Source organism: Eucyclogobius newberryi, unplaced genomic scaffold, assembly GCF_026437365.1.
Source record: "Eucyclogobius newberryi isolate DKJ021-1_F unplaced genomic scaffold, fEucNew1.0.hap1 SCAF_9, whole genome shotgun sequence".
Lineage (NCBI taxonomy): Eukaryota > Metazoa > Chordata > Actinopteri > Gobiiformes > Gobiidae > Eucyclogobius > Eucyclogobius newberryi.
The window spans coordinates 40,145,031-40,165,619 of NW_027316532.1; the positions used below are offsets into that span (position 1 = coordinate 40,145,031).

At 42.0% G+C, this 20,589-nt stretch overlaps 1 protein-coding gene across 1 annotated transcript in view; it reads left to right on the plus strand.

Moving 5' to 3' along the window:
* Positions 1–20,589, plus strand: part of oca2 (oculocutaneous albinism II) — a 77,011-nt gene that overhangs the window by 37,947 nt on the left and 18,475 nt on the right. The window contains exons 10-19 of the mRNA XM_072439367.1: positions 87–152; positions 778–834; positions 4,726–4,850; positions 7,366–7,504; positions 10,052–10,184; positions 14,650–14,797; positions 15,755–15,812; positions 16,554–16,662; positions 19,505–19,632; positions 19,971–20,030. Of these exons, the coding sequence (XP_072295468.1) occupies positions 87–152; positions 778–834; positions 4,726–4,850; positions 7,366–7,504; positions 10,052–10,184; positions 14,650–14,797; positions 15,755–15,812; positions 16,554–16,662; positions 19,505–19,632; positions 19,971–20,030 (1,023 nt within the window). The remainder of the gene's footprint in view (positions 1–86; positions 153–777; positions 835–4,725; positions 4,851–7,365; positions 7,505–10,051; positions 10,185–14,649; positions 14,798–15,754; positions 15,813–16,553; positions 16,663–19,504; positions 19,633–19,970; positions 20,031–20,589) is intronic.

Below are 20,589 nucleotides of genomic sequence, written 5' to 3' on the forward strand. Positions count from 1 at the left end.
GTAGGAACACTAAGAGCTCAAAGTTAGAACTATTTTGTCTGTTTTGGGGTTAAATTTGATATTTTTCTTTGTTTGTCTTTCCACAGCGACCGAGTCTGGTGACGGTGGTGGAGTGGATCGACTATGAGACACTTTCTCTTTTGTTTGGCATGGTACATCTGTTTATTCATCACTTTATGACTTATATTAGTATGTTTTAGGGCTGTACTCAAAACATCCATCAACCTCACAGTATATTCTGATGGACTTCATGGCAATATGAATATATACATACACATATACATACATATACACATACACATACATATACATATACATATACCAACACAGAGATGAACTGTACTCCTGATAACCGACTGCATGACATTTGTTGGGCTGAAAGTTGCCACCAGTTTGTTTACAGCTCCAAAAATGCAAATCCCTCAGATTTTGGCCACAACATTAATTTAACCCATTGATTAAATATGGTGCCACCTCTAAATGCAAAACGCTCAAAACCCTGTGGTCTAATAAAATTACAAACTTTATATGACCTTCAGGAAAATCCCCCTCATATGGGCTTCATTATTAATAAAATATTACGTTTATTTGATCTTTAACCCTGCCCTTATTTGTATATTTATTTCTAAGAATAGAAGCGTGTAAAGCCACAGCTTATCTTTCATATTTTATGCAGTTTCTTGGTTCATTTTGCTGACCCTGTGTTTGCTCTAAATGATATATATATATAATACATATATATATAATAAACTGTCAAATCTGTTTCTTTCCGTTCAGATGGTTCTTGTTGCCATTTTCTCTGAGACTGGATTCTTTGACTACTGCGCCGTGAAGGTGAGGCTGTCATTCTGATCACGCTTTAAAAATACCAAATGATTGAACATTTGGGTAATATCTATTGAGGATGTTTTTTATAAAGCCTTTTCACCTTTTCACCTTGACAGCCTTTGAGTTATTTGTACTCTTTGCTTTCCAGACTGCTCTGAAAGACATGACATGATAAAAGTGCTCTAAAGTCTTTGATGCTTTTGTTTGCGTTGTGCTCAAAATAATATACTGTACGAGTCTGAGAACATGTCATTATTATTATTAGGCCCGAGCGCCACAAGCTGGCGAGAGGCCTATTAATCTCGTAAGGCCGTGCGAAGCACGGCTGCGAAAGTGCGCACGCAGCGCGCACGAAATCGAGCGCGAAGCGCTCGCCCACTTCCAAACACTCACTAACGCACTCCTTCACTCATGCACGCCCAGTGCAGACTAATTAGTAGTAGGAAAATGGAACATTACCGTTGTAAACGGGCGAAGCCCGCGCAAAAGTTTGCACTCATTTGCGTGTCTCACGAATACGTTCCCCATCTCTTGCATGTTCCGTGCATATAAACATGTGATGCAAAAATTGAACATTATTACTGTTTAGAGGGCCAAAAACACAAAGTGGGCGGAGCCCACTCAAAATTAACGAAAGTACCCGTCAGTGACCAGGGACCCACACCATGAGGTAGGAAAGCGCGAGCGCTTTCCGAAAATGTATAGTTTATGATATTTGAAAAATAGGAAACATTGTTTTCGCATCGGAATATTATTCTTTCTTTCTTCTTCTTCTTCTCGGGACCAACCCCCCTATTTTTCACCCAGTGAACATTGACGAAAAGTCACAAAAATTTGCACGCCTCTAAAAATCGTGCCTCTCTACAAAAATTGGCGCGTCAGCGCCCCCAAATGTACCAAAAATGCATTGAGAGATAGGAAATGACCCAAAAAAAATCTGATCGTAGAATCATGAAATTTGGCGCAGAGGTAGATGGTGACAAGAGAAGTAAAAAATATTGTTACGGCAACGCCGTCCGCCCAACCAAATGTCGGCCATATTGGTTCAAAAATGGCTAAGCAGGACTCGGGAGTTTTTCCAAACGTCGTACTTTTACGAACTCCTCCCAGGGCGTTGGCCCTAAAAAGCTGAAATTTGGTGAAAATGCTACTGAGGAGTGGGACATCAAAAGTTATTCAAATGACATTGACCCTGTCACGGTCTCTGTGCGGCGAAGCCGCAAACTGTAGCAAGAATTTCAGAAATCTCCCAAATTTAACATTTCTGCCGTTTGCGCGGATAAAGTCTGAATTGCGTCAAATTAGAATCAGTTGTTAAACTCTTTGCGCTAAACGTACTTGAAGTGAAATAAATTCATTTGGCACCACAGCGCCCCCTACAGATTTTATATGGAGGTTAAATGTTTAGTTTTGCGAAATTTTATGAAATTTGACACACAACTCAATTTTCAGTTGTAGTCATCTGGACTCAGTTTGAAAAAATAGACGTTTCGACTCTCATCCAAGAGTCATTGTCAATAACAGAATTTAGGTCGAGAACTCCGGGAAACTCCAAATAGAAGTATATAGGAAACCTACACACACGGACCAGTATTTGCTCTTTGGTTCCAACCACCCACTACAGCACAAGCTGGGTGTGATCAGAACCTTACAACACAGAGCTCAAGGTGTGTCCACCAGCTCAGAGGGCAAGAAGAAAGAGGAAAAACATGTGTGAAATGCCCTCTCAGCCTGTGGTTACCCCGCTTGGGCTCTCAACAGAGTGAAGAGAACCAAGAAGCAGGACAAAAGGGAAACTGAACAGAGAAGGAAGGGTGTTTCTATCCCTTATGTGTCTGGCCTCTCGGAAAAACTGCAGAGAATTTTTAGACAACACGAAGTCCCTGTTTATTTTAAACCAGGAAACACTTTAAGACAAAAACTGGTTCACCCTAAGGACAAGTTGCCGACTCAAAAACAGAGCAATGTAGTTTATTCGATCCAATGCAGTGAAGAAAGCTGTAAAGAACGTTACATAGGTGAGACAAAACAGCCTCTACACAAGAGGCTTTATCAGCACAGAAGAAATACAAGTTCAGGACCTCAGAGCGCCGTGCATCTCCATCTTGAAGCCTCTAATCACTGGTTTGAAGACGGTGAGGTGAAGGTTTTAAGCAGGAGAAAAGATGGTTTGAAAGAGGAGTCAAGGAAGCTATTTTTGTTAAAAAAGAAAGACCTTCTTTAAACAGAAATGGAGGGCTAAGGTTTAATCTTCCTGTTATTTATAATGGGTTACTGAACCCCTGGAAAGGTAGAGGACCAGGACAAGGACATTCAGATGCTAATCAGGTCCTCAGGGTGGTTGAGCCAGGGTCTCACAAAGACAAAGAGGATTCTAATAGGCCATTAAGATTCTGAATAGGCTCGGTAGATACAAGGGGGAGTTTCTGTTGAAACAAACAACTCTTTCTACTTCAGGAAGGCTCCGCCCAATGGGCGGGTCTTACCACAGAACAGTATTAATATCGGAGTTCTCGACCTAAATTCTGTTATTGACAATGACTCTTGGATGAGAGTCGAAACGTCTACTTTTTCAAACTGAGTCCAGATGAAACAACTGAAGCTTTTTCTACTATGGAACACGCCTGGACCAATGAGGGATTACACCGACACAACTCAATTTTGGCATCCCCATCAAAAAAGTCAATGAGACCCTCGTCATAATTGTTATGGCGTTGCCGTAACGATGACCGAAACCTCCCATGTTATTCCAATGGGGAAATCGCCAGAACATGTTTACACTTTAGACTTTCACAAACTCCTCCCCCTCAGGCCGTCAGCCCTATTAGCCTGAAATTTGGTGAGACTCATCTTCAGGACCATCAAAAGTTATCCACATTTTTATTCAAAGAGTCACGGTGTCTGAGCGGCAAAGCTGCACATTTTGCCAAGAATTCAAAATAAAATAGCTTTTTGATGTAAAACAAAGGGGAGAAGATGTGACAGTGTCACAGATTCAGCAGTAGGCGTAATAAAAGGACAATTGGGGCGCGTTAACGCCCCCTCCTCTTGCGGCGTGGCGGCGGCGTGGCGAGGGCCGATCATTGCCGCTTGCGGCTATATTTATTATTATTATTATTGTACAAGGGCAGGAGCCTCTTTATTGTATTGTATAATTTAGTTTGAACTCAAGTGAATGGCAAACCTTTCATTAAATTTAAATGTGCACAATGTAACTTTCTTCAGTCCCTGTCATCAGTCCCTGTCATCAGCTTGTCTCCATGGAGATGTTATTACTTTTCCACAGTATGACATTATGTATGTATTATGTATCTAACATTTATTCAATTACATATGTTCAAAACGCAATTAAAAAAATGAAAATAAAAAGCAGGTGGAGGAGATAATGGTGCACCTTTAATTTAAAGATGAAAGATTTGGCATGAAAGTATTTGTTGTGCAGTAATATTTAAGAAGCACTAACTATGTCACAATAACATAATAACTGAAATGCTACCCAAAATATTAGGATAAATTATAATATTGTAACAGAATAATCTCTTCTAAATGTAGACGATAGTTCTAAAATATAAGCTTGAGAAGTGAGTCAGTGAGTTCTAAAAGTGACGATACATGAATTTACTTATTGACATAAATAAATGTGTCTAGTCCGGATAAATAAAGCCAGTATTCTTTATCTTACCCTATTGATTGATATTAGCTGGTAATTACAACCAAATGTTAACAGCATGTTCTATTTTTGTACTGAAACTCCAACATTATTTGAAAGCAGAGGTAATTCCTCGTCCTCGTCCTCGTCCTCCCTCAGCAGCTGTCCCATTACACCCGTCTCACATTTGTCCTTGAGTTTTCTTATTAACTTTGCCTTTTCATTTACACCCTCTCTTGTCCACTCAGGCCTATCAGTTGTCCAGAGGAAGAGTCTGGCCCATGATCATGATTCTGTGTCTCATCGCTGCAATTCTCTCAGCCTTTCTGGACAACGTGACCACCATGATGCTCTTCACTCCGGTCACCATCAGGTACAGTCTGACCACCATGATGCTCTTCACTCCGGTCACCATCAGGTACAGTCTGACCACCATGATGCTCTTCACTCCGGTCACCATCAGGTACAGTCTGACCACCATGATGCTCTTCACTCCGGTCACCATCAGGTACAGTCTGACCACCATGATGCTCTTCACTCCGGTCACCATCAGGTACAGTCTGACCACCATGATGCTCTTCACTCCGGTCACCATCAGGTACAGTCTGACCACCATGATGCTCTTCACTCCGGTCACCATCAGGTACAGTCTGACCACCATGATGCTCTTCACTCCGGTCACCATCAGGTACAGTCTGACCACCATGATGCTCTTCACTCCGGTCACCATCAGGTACAGTCTGACCACCATGATGCTCTTCACTCCGGTCACCATCAGGTACAGTCTGACCACCATGATGCTCTTCACTCCGGTCACCATCAGGTACAGTCTGACCACCATGATGCTCTTCACTCCGGTCACCATCAGGTACAGTCTGACCACCATGATGCTCTTCACTCCGGTCACCATCAGGTACAGTCTGACCACCATGATGCTCTTCACTCCGGTCACCATCAGGTACAGTCTGACCACCATGATGCTCTTCACTCCGGTCACCATCAGGTACAGTCTGACCACCATGATGCTCTTCACTCCGGTCACCATCAGGTACAGTCTGACCACCATGATGCTCTTCACTCCGGTCACCATCAGGTACAGTCTGACCACCATGATGCTCTTCACTCCGGTCACCATCAGGTACAGTCTGACCACCATGATGCTCTTCACTCCGGTCACCATCAGGTACAGTCTGACCACCATGATGCTCTTCACTCCGGTCACCATCAGGTACAGTCTGACCACCATGATGCTCTTCACTCCGGTCACCATCAGGTACAGTCTGACCACCATGATGCTCTTCACTCCGGTCACCATCAGGTACAGTCTGACCACCATGATGCTCTTCACTCCGGTCACCATCAGGTACAGTCTGACCACCATCACCATTGAGCATGTGCTCACGTGCCAGTGCTGCGTGTCTCCGGGGGCAACACATATTGTTGCAGCGTGAACAGTGTCTTTAGAGAAGCTGCAATTAACTTACTATTGTGTTTTTCAAATGAACTGCTCTGTCGCCTCTTTATTTCTGCCCTTTTGAATTAATTGCACGCCTTAAGCCGTTATTAGTGTTACGAAACACTTTCTCTCTGTCAATGGTCACAACATGAGTGACATTTGGCCTTCTAAAAATAAGACCAGGGCCTGTTAATGGAGTCATAGAAATATAGTGTAAAACTGTTACTTCAAGATGATTTTACTCCAGCGTTGGTTTTACAACTGGATCATTTCTGCTGAGTTGAAAATCCATAGCAAGGCTCAAAAATCTAACTTATCATTCATTACAATCAGAATTACTCTCGTTATTACCCAAAATACTACACATACTTCAAATACTACTTTATATACTTTAGATATTTCTGACCTCTACCAAAATGTGTTCAAATTATAATTCATAATGTAAAAGCAGCAAATATATAGGTAATAGATCAACAGCATTTTTTTTTTTTATATAATAAAAAACCCCATGAAAAATAAAAATAATTTGCAGAAAAAGATAGCGGTTGGAGACATAAACAGTAGTAGTCTGTATGAATAAAACACCTATACAAACATGTTCTGAAGCATTTTGGAAATGTCTCTCAAAACGAATGCTCTTGAATGTTAAAAAGAGCATTTTAACCCGGATCTAATACATCTGCAATATTGTTAAAAACATGCAATCACAATTTAGTTTTTTTTTTTAGTAAAACCATTTCTCCAAACATACCTAAACAATACTATGACAATTACTTTAATACAATCTTTTTTGTCAGCTACTGTCCCAATATCCAATATATGTATTTATCCACTAATCCTCCCAAAAAGAGCTGAAGGGCTTTGCTCTGCGCGTTGTGATGTCACAGGTTGTGATGTCACAGGTTGTGATGTCACAGGTTGTGATGTGATGTCACAGGTTGTGATGTCACAGGTTGTGATGTCACAGGTTGTGATGTCACAGGTTGTGATGTGATGTCACAGGTTGTGATGTCACAGGTTGTGATGTCACAGGTTGTGATGTGATGTCACAGGTTGTGATGTCACAGGTTGTGATGTCACAGGTTGTGATGTCACAGGTTGTGATGTGATGTCGCAGGTTGTGATGTCACAGGTTGTGATGTGATGTCACAGGTTGTGATGTCACAGGTTGTGATGTGATGTCACAGGTTGTGATGTCACAGGTTGTGATGTCACAGGTTGTGATGTGATGTCACAGGTTGTGATGTCACAGGTTGTGATGTGATGTCACAGGTTGTGATGTCACAGGTTGTGATCTGATGTCACAGGTTGTGATGTCACAGGTTGTGATGTAATGTCACAGGTTGTGATGTCACAGGTTGTGATGTGACGTCACAGGTTGTGATGTCACAGGTTGTGATGTGATGTCACAGGTTGTGATCTGATGTCACAGGTTGTGCGAGGTGCTTAATCTGGACCCCAGGCATGTCCTGATTGCAGAGGTAATCTTCACCAACATCGGAGGAGCGGCCACAGCTGTCGGAGATCCACCCAACGTCATCATCGTATCCAACCAGGACCTACGCAGACAAGTACGCTCGCACCACGCTCAAGCGCTTCATTGAAGATTCATGGGACACGTTTTATGGGACACATTTTGGGTTTAAAGGGCAGGAAAAATGCAGTGTAGTGGTAAATCTTAGCAGGATGTAAGCTATTTTTGTATGTGTAAACTTTAAGCTAGCGTAATAAATAATACACATATTTGTTCATTCATCAAAGGTACACAACACCATTTGTTATGGTGAGAAAGCCACAGATTTGACGAGTACGAACACTTTTTCCACTGATAATTGAACATTACTGAGAGTATTGTAGTTTAACAGTGAACTCAATGATGCTCTAGTAGAAGGTAAAGTAGTGGGACTATTGAAAGTACCTCAAATAAATGCTTTGTGCATCATTTCAGCCACTGATTGGCTGAGTCCGTTGGCACAGATTGAGAGCCACATATCTCACAGAGAAGATGAACTCAACTAACGGGTTTGACTCTGCATCATATATATTCATCATATATATTCATGTATGCCATACCTGCTTCTGATCTCAGAACCTGAGCAGAACTGGGCCCGGTTAGAACAAGACACTTCTCACATGGTTTAGTCAAGTACTTTGGGAGTCTTAAAGGAGGAAAAGTGCTGTATAAATACAATTTAATAAAAGCTGGACACATTTTGGAAGATTAGATTAAGGGCGGGGATCATAATTCTTTTTGAAAATGTGACTTGTATCATTATTAAATATAATCTCAGGTCAGTAAGGACAAAGCTTTTGTTTTTTTTAATCCTTGTTGCCCTTCAAGGAAACATTTAATGAATCAAAATGATTTTATATGTCATATCTCAAATGTCCAAATGTTCTTGTGAGGACATTGTAGCTCTTTGTGAGTTAGGTCTGTAATACATAATATATTCATATGTATGAACAAACTGGATATCTCTCCTGTAATAAGTCATTTGCATTGCATAATATCTGTAATTGCTCAGTATATTTAGGAGCATATCCTTACAGCACAAGTAGCGATCTTATTGATGTTTGTGCAAAAGTGATAAATGGCTTTGGACGTAGTGGCAAATAATTAGATTTATGTACCTGCTTTAAATAATCATAAATCATAGCACTGACAACACTGTGCAGTGTGCACTCTATTTCAAACTATCTCACTATATCGGTGTTACACCTTCATCTTTAATGTATGAATACTATTTGTATCATGACATATTTTGTATAGTGTTCTTTGCAGTAATTAGAGTCCATTTTACTTTCAGTTGTTATAATAATGATGTACTTCACAATCCCTTTTCCTGACACATATTCAGTGTCAGCTTCATGTGTCATGTGTTTGGGCAAGAACTAGGAACTGATTAAGTCAATGAGATCAGCTATTCATTGAGTCACTTTCAAGGTAATAAACTTGATTAATATAACATTTTAGAAATATTGCTGGAGGATTTAAGATGTATAACTTTCATGTAATAATTGGGGAGAGTAATATTTACTGAAATGAATAATCTAATTTTAAACTTTGACTTCAGGAACCTGCCTTCTTGATCATCACAAGAGAAGAGGGTCATTAATAAGATTTGACATTTACAGATATGTCTTTCCCAAGGACAAAAAGGGCAAATGCTCGAGCTGCAGCATCAATGTTGTCACAAAGTCACACACTTGGTCATTTGGTTAGTATTATATATTCATTCATTTATAGTTCATCACCATGGTGCATAAACACAGAAGGCAAAGCAATACACAATACTGTACTTTACATCAGAACTTGCTTTGTCAGTCCTCTGTGCGAATTGTTGAACTCAGAGGGCCATGATAACGCTGCGTCATCATCTCACACTTGACATTTCCCCTTGCTTCAGAGTGGTGTCTTCACAGTGACATTTGGCCCCCAGCAGCAGTTGTCTCCTCTGGTCTGCAGTAGCTCAGTGTCCCGCTGTCCCGTTTGTCTTGGCTCTGTTCCCCAGTGACAGAGCCTCGGGGGACCCAGAGCTCGTCCGCTCATGTCTGGCCTCTGATAAGGACAGACTGGGAGAGCATGCATGGCTGGCTTGGCCCATTTGTAAATTTGCATACTCAGTTGTTTGTGTCAGGGGGATTTGAGGTGAAATCCGCATAGAGGGGTAAATAATCCATCATTTTAGAACTAATTTAAAACTTTTAGTGTACAGGTTATTCCTAATTTAAGTGGTGATAAATGATAAAACTTACATTTGACTATCTGCATTATCTGTCCCAAATGGATTTCTAGTGGTCCTTATATAGTATGCTTTTATTCTATACTTTTGAATGGTTATTTTATTGAGTATTTGTAGCTCTACTTGAGTTCTTTAAGTGTGTGTATTTAACGGCTCTGGCCCTCATGTGTGTCCTGTAATACAGTTTTATTTGTAGAGGACGTTGTGGTGCTGTTTGGTGCACTTCCTGTTCTGGTCACTGTCTCTGTCAGATGAACGCACCACAAAGAGCCTTTGGCATTGACATCAAATGAAGGACAAACCAGTTCATAAACAAGTGAACAATGTACAAATCAATGTAATCTCATTGTATCAGTATCTGTTTTCTTTGTCCAGGGGATAGATTTTGCCAGTTTCACCGGGTACATGTTCCTGGGAATCTGCCTGGTGCTGCTGACCTCGTTCCCATTTCTAAGGATGCTCTACTGGAACAAAAAGCTCTACAACAAGGAGTCCATAGAAATAGTTGGTGAGTCTGGCATATTTATATCATATCTGGCAGATTTTTAGTGTGTTATAATAAGATCATTGACCAAATCCCTGATTGATTGAAAGTAGATAGATAATAAACAGAAAATACTAAAAACCTAACTACAAATTAAACTATAGATTCTTGTGACTTTACTGTGCTGCACTGTGATAGTCACACACATGTCATACCTTTTTAAAAAATACCTTTTTATGATAGACCTTTTTTCAAATGAGTAGTTAGTACTTGACTTTATTATGAACTAAACGTAGGTGATGACTTTTTGACTAATAATAAATATAGTTTTCTGGTGAAGAGCATCTTGTTCTCATTACGAACATTCCCTGTTTGTTTTGGTCCTGATTCTGGTTATGGATCTGTCACGTCTGCGTGTCGTCTGTGTGTCGTGTGCATGTCGTCTGCGTGTTGTGTGCATGTCGTCTGCGTGCCGTGTGCATGTCGTCTGCGTGTCGTCTGCGTGTCGTCTGCGTGTCGTCTGCGTGTCGTGTGCATGTCGTCTGCGTGTCGTCTGCGTGTCGTGTGCATGTCGTCTGCGTGTCGTGTGCATGTCGTCTGCGTGTCGTCTGCGTGTCGTCTGCGTGTCGTGTGCATGTCGTCTGCATGTCGTCTGCGTGTCGTCTGCGTGTCGTCTGCGTGTCGTCTGTGTGTCGTGTGCATGTCGTCTGCGTGTCGTCTGCGTGTCGTGTGCATGTCGTCTGCGTGTCGTCTGCGTGTCGTGTGCATGTCGTCTGCGTGCCGTCTGCGTGCCGTCTGCGTGTCGTCTGCGTGCCGTCTGCGTGTCGTCTGCGTGTCGTGTGCATGTCGTCTGCGTGTTGTGTGCATGTCGTCTGCGTGTCGTCTGCGTGTTGTGTGCATGTCGTCTGCGTGCCGTCTGCGTGCCGTCTGCGTGTCGTCTGCGTGCCGTCTGCGTGTCGTCTGCGTGTCGTCTGTATCTTGTCTGTATGTTGTCTGTATGTTTTCTGTATCTTGTCTACATGTTGTCTGTATGTTGTCTGTATGTTGTCTGTATGTTGTCTGTATGTCGTCTGCATGTCGTCTGCGTGTTGTCTGCGTGTCGTGTGCATGTCGTCTGCGTGTTGTGTGCATGTCGTCTGCGTGCCGTCTGCGTGTCGTCTGCGTGCCGTCTGCGTGTCGTCTGCGTCCCGTCTGCGTGTCGTCTGCGTGTCGTCTGTATGTTGTCTGTATGTTGTCTGTATGTTGTCTGTATGTCGTCTGTATGCCGTCGGTATGTCGTCTGTATGTCGTCTGTATGTTGTCTGCATGTCGTCTGTATGTTGTCTGTATGTCGTCTGTATGCCGTCGGTATGTCGTCTGTATGTCGTCTGTATGTTGTCTGCATGTCGTCTGTATCTTGTCTGCATGTTGTCTGTATCTCGTCTGTATGTTGTCTGTATGTCGTCTGCATGTTGTCTGCATGTCGTCTGCATATTGTCTGTATGTTGTCTGTATGTCGTCTGTATGTTGTCTGCATGTTGTCTGTATGTTGTCTGTATGTCGTCTGTATGTTGTCTGCATTTCGTCTGTATGTTGTCTGTATGTTGTCTGCATGTTGTCTGCATGTTGTCTGTATGTCGTCTGCATGTTGTCTGCATGTCGTCTGTATGTTGTCTGTATGTTGTCTGCATGTTGTCTGTATGTTGTCTGTATCTTGTCTACATGTTGTCTGTATGTTGTCTGTATGTTTTCTGTATCTTGTCTACATGTTGTCTGTATGTTGTCTGTATGTTGTCTGTATGTTGTCTGCATGTTGTCTGTATGTTGTCTGTATGTTGTCTGTATGTTGTCTACATGTTGTCTGTATGTTGTCTGTATGTTGTCTGTATCTTGTCTACATGTTGTCTGTATGTTGTCTGTATGTTGTCTGTATGTTGTCTGTATGTTGTCTGTATGTAGTCTGTATCTTGTCTACATGTTGTCTGTATGTCGTCTGCATGTTGTCTACATGTTGTCTGTATGTTGTCTGTATGTTGTCTGCATGTTGTCTGTATGTTGTCTGCATGTCGTCTGCATGTCGTCTGTATGTTGTCTGTATGTTGTCTGTATGTTGTCTGTATGTTGTCTGTATGTCGTCTGCATGTCGTCTGTATGTTGTCTGTATGTTGTCTGTATGTTGTCTGTATGTTGTCTGTATGTAGTCTGTATCTTGTCTACATGTTGTCTGTATGTTGTCTGCATGTCGTCTGCATACAGATGACGTCTGTATGTTGTCTGTATGTTGTCTGTATGTCGTCTGCATGTCGTCTGTATGTTGTCTGCATGTTGTCTGCATGTTGTCTGTATGTTGTCTGTATGTTGTCTGCATGTTGTCTGCATGTTGTCTGTATCTTGTCTGCATGATGTCTGCATGTTGTCTGTATGTTGTCTGTATGTTGTCTGCATGTTGTCTGTATGTTGTCTGCATGTCGTCTGCATGTCGTCTGTATGTTGTCTGTATGTTGTCTGCATGTCGTCTGAATGTCGTCTGCATGTTGTCTGTATGTCGTCTGCATGTCGTCTACATGTTGTCTGTATGTTGTCTGTATGTTGTCTGTATGTTGTCTGCATGTTGTCTGTATGTTGTCTGCATGTCGTCTGCATGTCGTCTGTATGTTGTCTGTATGTTGTCTGCATGTCGTCTGCATGTCGTCTACATGTTGTCTGTATGTTGTCTGCATGTCGTCTGCATACAGATGACGTCTGTATGTTGTCTGTATGTTGTCTGTATGTCGTCTGCATGTCGTCTGTATGTTGTCTGCATGTTGTCTGCATGTTGTCTGTATGTTGTCTGTATGTTGTCTGCATGTTGTCTGCATGTTGTCTGTATCTTGTCTGCATGATGTCTGCATGTTGTCTGTATGTTGTCTGTATGTTGTCTGCATGTTGTCTGTATGTTGTCTGCATGTTGTCTGTATGTTGTCTGCATGTTGTCTGCATGTTGTCTGCATGTTGTCTGCATGTTGTCTGTATGTTGTCTGCATGTCGTCTGCATGTCGTCTGCATGTTGTCTGTATGTTGTCTGCATGTTGTCTGCATGTTGTCTGCATGTTGTCTGCATGTTGTCTGCATGTTGTCTGTATGTTGTCTGTATGTTGTCTGTATGTAGTCTGTATCTTGTCTACATGTTGTCTGTATGTTGTCTGTATGTTGTCTGTATGTTGTCTGTATGTTGTCTGTATGTTGTCTGTATGTTGTCTGCATGTTGTCTGTATGTTGTCTGCATGTTGTCTGCATGTTGTCTGCATGTTGTCTGTATGTTGTCTGTATGTTGTCTGTATGTTGTCTGTATCTTGTCTGTATGTTGTAGGGGAAATGTGTAGAATAAGAGTCATTGACAGTCATTTCCTAAAGACTGAACTTCACCTCAGTCACTACTTAAATATATCTAATTTTGGTTTCAGTTTCTATGACTCATGCCTTGTCCCAGTTCATGATTTAATATCCTTATGGACATGGACACTAATAAAGTTGTGTCTATCATAACTGAAGACAATATAAATGTTACCAGACTGTCACTACAAACCATTCTGAAGCCATAACTAAAACAGGTTGATCTAGTAATATGACTTCTCCAATCACTGAACATGTTTTTGCACTGACTTAACCAAACATGTGTTTTATTCCTGTTCTGGCCCCATGAGCCAATCATTACATCCGAGACACTTCTCGTGTGAGAAAATCCATGATGTTTGTCCCCAGCAGGCTCCTGTGGACTCCCCTCCAGCTCCTCCCACTGAGGCCCCCTCGGCTCAGATCATTATGGACGTTCACAAGATGTTTTTATCTATATTTGTTATTCACCTCCAGTATTTCCTTGTGGTGTTTCTGAGCCGCTGCACAAAGATGAACCTTGTTGTTTAAGTCCATTTGACACGTTTTCACACATTTGACATGATCTTATGGTCTTGCATTATATAAAAGCATTTAACAAGTACAGGTTTCTGAGTCTCTGGTCTGATCTGCGTTTGGTGTATGTCTCTCCTCTATCTTTACCTCTCTACTATTAATAATTATTTGCACACAATATAATTATAAAAACTATGAGGAATACGGAGGTGTTTTTATTGATGGCTTTACAAGTTTAGCATCTGGGGCTGAATCAAGTTAATCGATTAATCGCAGCTAATCGATTATTTAAATAATAATAATCCTTATTTGGACAATTCAGGCCACGAAACATGCCACGTGCAAAGACAAGAGGTTTTACGACACAGAAAAGATCTAAAATTCATGTGTTTTTTAATGAACCTTTTTTGTCTGTAAATAAACGTCATCATCGACGTGACTTAAACTTCATCCTGGTGAAATGTGGTGAAAATCGAATCTCCAAACAGAGGTCAAAAGAATAGATTTGCAAAATAACAGTTATTTCCAGCCCGACTCGGATCATAAACAGTGTCAAATGTCCATAAGATGATGTTCTAAAACAATATAAACTCTGTCCATGTTGTGTGGCCTTTGCCTCCAGAACTGAAGCATGAGATCCTGGTTTGGAGACAGACGGCCCAGCGGATTAACCCTGCGAGCCGCGAGGAGACGGCCGTCAAATGCCTCCTGATGCAGAAAGTCCTCAATCTGGAAAGTCTCCTTCGCAAACTGATGAAAACCTTTCAAAGGTGAGAGGAAGTGACAAGGAGAGAGTTACCACCTTTTCACAATCTCCGCTTTTCCACAACGAGCTCTTCATTTGAAGGACACGGTCTACTCTTCTCCCCCGTTACATCCCCATCATGTTCTTTCTACTTCTTCTGGCTTATTTTATCTGTACATTATTGTGTACATTATTGTGTACATTATTGTGTACATTATTGTGTACATTATTGTGTACATTATTGTGTACATTATTGTGTACATTATTGTGTACTGTACGTGCTCTCCCCCCCTGTCTGTAAATACCCCCCCTTTTTGTATTGTCAAAGCGTCTTTGGGTCCCTGAAAAGCGCTAAATAAATAAAAGATGTATTATTATTATTATTATTATTATTATTATTATTATTATTATTATTATTATTATTATTATTATTATATGGACTTTTATAAAGCAAAGCAGGAGCCATTTTTGGAATACGTAGATCCTCCCCGGTCCCTGTCCCCCCTCCCTGTTCCCTGTCCCCCCCCGGTCCCTGTCCCCCCCCGGTCCCTGTCCCCCCTCCACGGTCCCTGTCCCCCCTCCCTGGTCCCTGTCCCCCCTCCATGGTCCCTGTCCCCCCCCCGGTCCCTGTCCCCCCTCCACGGTCCCTGTCCCCCCTCCACGGTTCCTGTCCCCCCTCCACGGTCCCTGTCCCCCCCCCGGTCCCTGTCCCCCCCCCAGTCCCTGTCCCCCCTCCACGGTCCCTGTTAAGGACTTAACCAGGGAGAAACCTGCACTGAGTTTAAAACAGGACTAAATCAAAACTAAATCAAGACAAACTCAAGACTAAACCAGGGACAAAAACAGGACTAATATCACAACAAAAATGTAAATATCAGGATATTCCAAAAAATATTGAGATGTTCATTTTTGTTAATATCGTCCACGACTTTTCCATTTGGTTTTAAAATCCAAATATTGACTGAAAATATCTTTCCAACAGTCAAATCTCTCAGGAAGACAAGAACTGGGAGCAGACCATCCAGGAGCTGCAGAAGAAGGTACGTGTCCCTCAGCCCAGACGGGCCCCTCTGCCACAGCCCAGACGGGCCCCTCCCTCACCCCAGACAGGCCCCTCTGCAACACCCCAGAGAGGCCCCTCTGCCACACCCCAGACGGGCCCCTCCCTCACCCCAGACAGGGCCCTCTGCAACACCCCAGAGAGGCCCCTCTGCCACACCCCAGACGGGCCCCTCCCTCACCCCAGACGGGCCCCTCTGCCACACCCCAGAGGGGCCCCTCTGCCACACCCCAGACGGGCCCCTCCCTCACCCCAGAGGGGCCCCTCCCTCACCCCAGACGGGCCCCTCTGCCACAGCCCAGAGGGGCACCTCTGCCACAGCCCAGAGGGGCACCTCTGCCACAGCCCAGAGGGGCCCCTCTGCCACAGCCCAGAGGGGCCCCTCTGCCACACCCCAGACGGGCCCCTCCCTCACCCCAGACGGGCCCCTCTGCCACAGCCCAGAGGGGCCCCTCTGCCACACCCCAGAGGGGCCCCTCTGCCACACCCCAGACGGGCCCCTCCCTCACCCCAGACGGGCCCCTCTGCCACAGCCCAGAGGGGCACCTCTGCCACAGCCCAGAGGGGCCCCTCTGCCACACCCCAGACGGGCCCCTCCCTCACCCCAGAGGGGCCCCTCGGCCACAGCGCCACGGCTCCAGATCTGATCACAATAATGACGTTCTTCTAAAGTTCACTTAAGACAAAAGTCGCTCTTGAACAAAATGCTCATTTGTTTCAGCACAAAATCACAGACAAGGTGCTGCTGGTGAAGTGCATCTCCGTCCTGACCGTGGTCATCTTCATGTTCTTTCTCAACTCCTTCGTTCCCAGCATTCACCTGGATCTGGGTAAGCCAAACCGTTGCCATAGTGATTATGATTGTGGAGGACAGGGCAGTTGTGATGTAAAATGGGGAGGGAGCGGGAACAGACTTTTGGCAAACGCCCTTAACCACTGCACAGCTATTAACAGTTCAAAATGAACTATTATTATGCCTTTTGAATGGGAAAAAGTACTCAGTGCTTTGCATATTCACGTGTTTCCGCTTCCTGTTCATTTAGAGAACCTTTTCCCTTTTTAGAATACCTAATATTGTGTTTTGAATTCTTCATTGGTTTGGTAACAGATCATCACTCTTAAAACTCTTCCATTTACTGTCATTAGAGCTGGACAAAAGACAAATCTCATCAGGCAACACAAATAGAAAAAATACTAAAATACAAATTAGACATTACTGTATTTTCCGGACTATAAGTCGCACCTTTTTTCCTAGTTTTGTTCGGGGTGCGACTTTTACTTATATTCATACTTATACTTATAGTTATACTCTGGAGCGGCTTATATGTGATATTATTTGTTATTTTCACACTTGCAACTGCATTTCATACTCCAGTGCGACTTATATAAGTGCGACTTATACTCCGGTGCGACTTATACTCCGGTGCGACTTATACTCCAGTGCGAATTATGTAAGTGCGACTTATACTCCGGTGCGACTTATACTCCAGTGCGAATTATGTAAGTGCGACTTATACTCCGGTGCGACTTATACTCCAGTGCGACATATACTCCAGTGCGACTTATATAAGTGCGACTTATACTCCGGTGCGACTTATACTCCAGTGCGACTTATACTCCAGTGCGACTTATACTCCAGTGCGACTTATAAAATACGGTATACGGTAGTCAAAATATTTAATTATTGCTATTTTAATTCCTAGACAACTTAAATTGAGTGAAAAGGCAATGCAAGTAAGTCATAGTATTACTTTTATCATTTGAATCACATGCAGTCACTGAATAAGGCCAAATTGTGAGGTAAAGATGCGATTGACGTATTTATTGTGTAAACTAGCTCTAAATTATTACACTTTTTCCAATCAAGAATGAAATAATCTAAAAAAAATACTCACGGGTGGTTTCTTTTCTTCATCTATCTATGTATTATGTAAAATAACACTAGCTACAATAGTAATGTCCTCTGTGGTCTCTCATTACTGCTGTTGTTTGGACACAGCTTCTTTCATGCCATTATTAGAATTACTTCCTCTGTCCTTGTGTCTGAACGGGACAAATAATGGGCTCAGTAGCAAAGGCCATCTGCAAATGACATGGATACGACATTTAGACACGTGTCATCCATTCATGTGCTTTCAATGGATAATAGTGCTTTCTTTATTTCTTTTTGAAGGTTGAATTGTTACACATTCTGATCCACATCCACCACATGTTTTAACGCTCACTCTTGTCCTCTAGAATATTGTTGGACAGCAATTTTTGAAAGATTTTTTTCTGCACTAAAACATTGTTGATTTGAAATTCCTAAAAAACAAAACACAAAAACTATAAATATTGTCAATACAATGACTATAGATTGAATACAGTAGAATTAAAGATGTTGCCATCACTCCTAGAGTGAGAGAGGCTCCTGTTGTGCATCAGGAGAATGACCTGAACACCATCTCATGAACAGGAGCTTGAGAGCCCGATGTCACGCTGCACTTCTGCCGCCGCCGCCGCCGCCGCCGCCGCCGCCGCACAGTCCACTCAGTGCCAAACATCTAGACTTAATTACACTGGGGTTAACGCACTTAGAATCTCATTAAATACAAATAACCCTTCAACAGTCTTTCTTTCGTCCCAGTGGACAGAGCGCTGTCCAGACCATGTACAGTGGTCTTCATTATGTGTTTACAATGTTATATTCAATATTAAAATGGAATTAACTGCACAGGTTTAAATTGAACTGGATAGATGGTTGGAAAGAGTTGGGAAAAGGTAGAACAGTCGTAGTCTATGAGTAGAAGAGGAAATCGTTCTTATGATTGTTCTGGCCACAATTGACTTATTCAAAGCTGAAATACCAAACTTCATTTGAGTAACAGAGTACACTTGGTGGTATTGTGTATACCGTGGTAATTTTTCTGAGTTAAAACACAAAATCATGCTAATGTTTGAGAGATCTTTTTCTTGCTCATGACATATTTCACTCAAATCAACTTTAATGCACTTTTAACCTTATTACAACAATGTTTCCTCATCATTAGTTTACTCACATGTTTGAGTTATCCAGTTATCCAGAGGCTTGAGTGCTCAGGAAAGTCCTGTTTTCACTTACCCCCAAGCCCCGCCCACATCCCTGTACACATGGAGTGACACATGGAGGGTTGTAGCCACTTTTCAAAATAGGAACATGTAAAACTTGTTATGTTGAAATGTCACTATGAAGAGGCGGGGCTTCACAATATTGCAGTTTTGAACAGGAAGTCAATGCATCAATGTCAATGTTTCTATTACTAAACCAATCAATATTGTCATTTACAATGAACAAAAATGGAAAATGATAATGTACTTGTTATAGTTAAATACTTACTCCCGGTATGTCTCCTTTAACATTCTGATTCTCCTTATGTGGACACTAGATGTCCTTTTTACAAACGATTCTGCGACTGAGACGTGTGGCTATTTTATATACTTGTTTCAGTTCAGATCTAAGTTCATAATAATAGCTTCATAATAATGTTTCCTCACCACATCAATGCCAAAGAGATTACACCATATCGTTTCTCTGTTTTCTCATTTCTTCCTTGAATTGAAAACCAGACGATCCTAAATTAATTTTCATTAGGACATGAGTGGATGGAAGATTGTTTGCATTAATAATATTAATAATGTTGTGGTGTTCTTCAGGGTGGATCGCCGTCATCGGGGCCCTGTGGCTCTTAGTCCTGGCTGATATTCAGGATTTTGAGATCATCCTTCACCGAGTGGAGTGGGCTACACTGCTGTTCTTTGCAGGCTTGTTTGTTTTAATGGAGGTAAATCATTCCATGCATTAGCTCTCTTCTGGTTGTCATGGTTATACATATTTGACATCATACACAAACATCTGATGAAGAAAATATTCAGCCCCTTTAAGTTGCTGGTATTGTGTCTGTAGCAGTTAAATGTGTGAATACAGTTCTTATAAAAGCTATGGATACCACGAGGAGAGTCACACATTCATGTAACAAAATATAAATGTTATCATATATTTTTCTTCATCAAATAATAATACTGGAATTTAGAGCAGGTTTGGTACTTATGGCACTTAAATGAATTGTTGTCTTATTGTTAATGTTAATGTCTTTAATGTTATGTTAATGTCATTGTCCAGGCCTTAGCGCATCTGCAGCTCATCGACTACATCGGAGAACAGACCGCGCTGCTCATAAAAGTAAGTCTTGTGCTCTCTTTGCACTTTGACCTTTATTTGTAGAAGCTACTTGGGCACAGGTTTTTAAAGGTATATAAACAGAAGCAGAAAGAGGAAGGGTTAGAGGAAGCAAAAGGAGATAGGAAAAACAAAAGATATCCAAAAAACGCTACAGCTCAAATTGGTCAACATAAAAGTCAAATTGGACCATGGCAAGATGAAGTCATTTTTCCTTTTGTCTAATGTCTGTTTTTATATCAGACCAATGTTTGGTCGCTGCTGAGGTTTGTGTCATCCATTCCTTTGTGATCCAGAGGTTCCATTGACTGTGTCCAGGGCAGAAGCTTTGAAGCCTTAAAAGTCCTGTTTCAATCCAAAGAATCATTTCAACATTTCAAAGCTTTTCCTTTGATTTTCTTTTGGTAAAAAGCTTTTTACCTTTTATTATCCAGACATTACATTTCAAGTTAGTGTTATTTTGCATAAAACTTGGTCAACCAGCTTAAGATTGTAACATCTTTGTATTGTCTATATGTTTCTATTAGCGCTAATCTTACATTTCAATCATATCACACCTTCA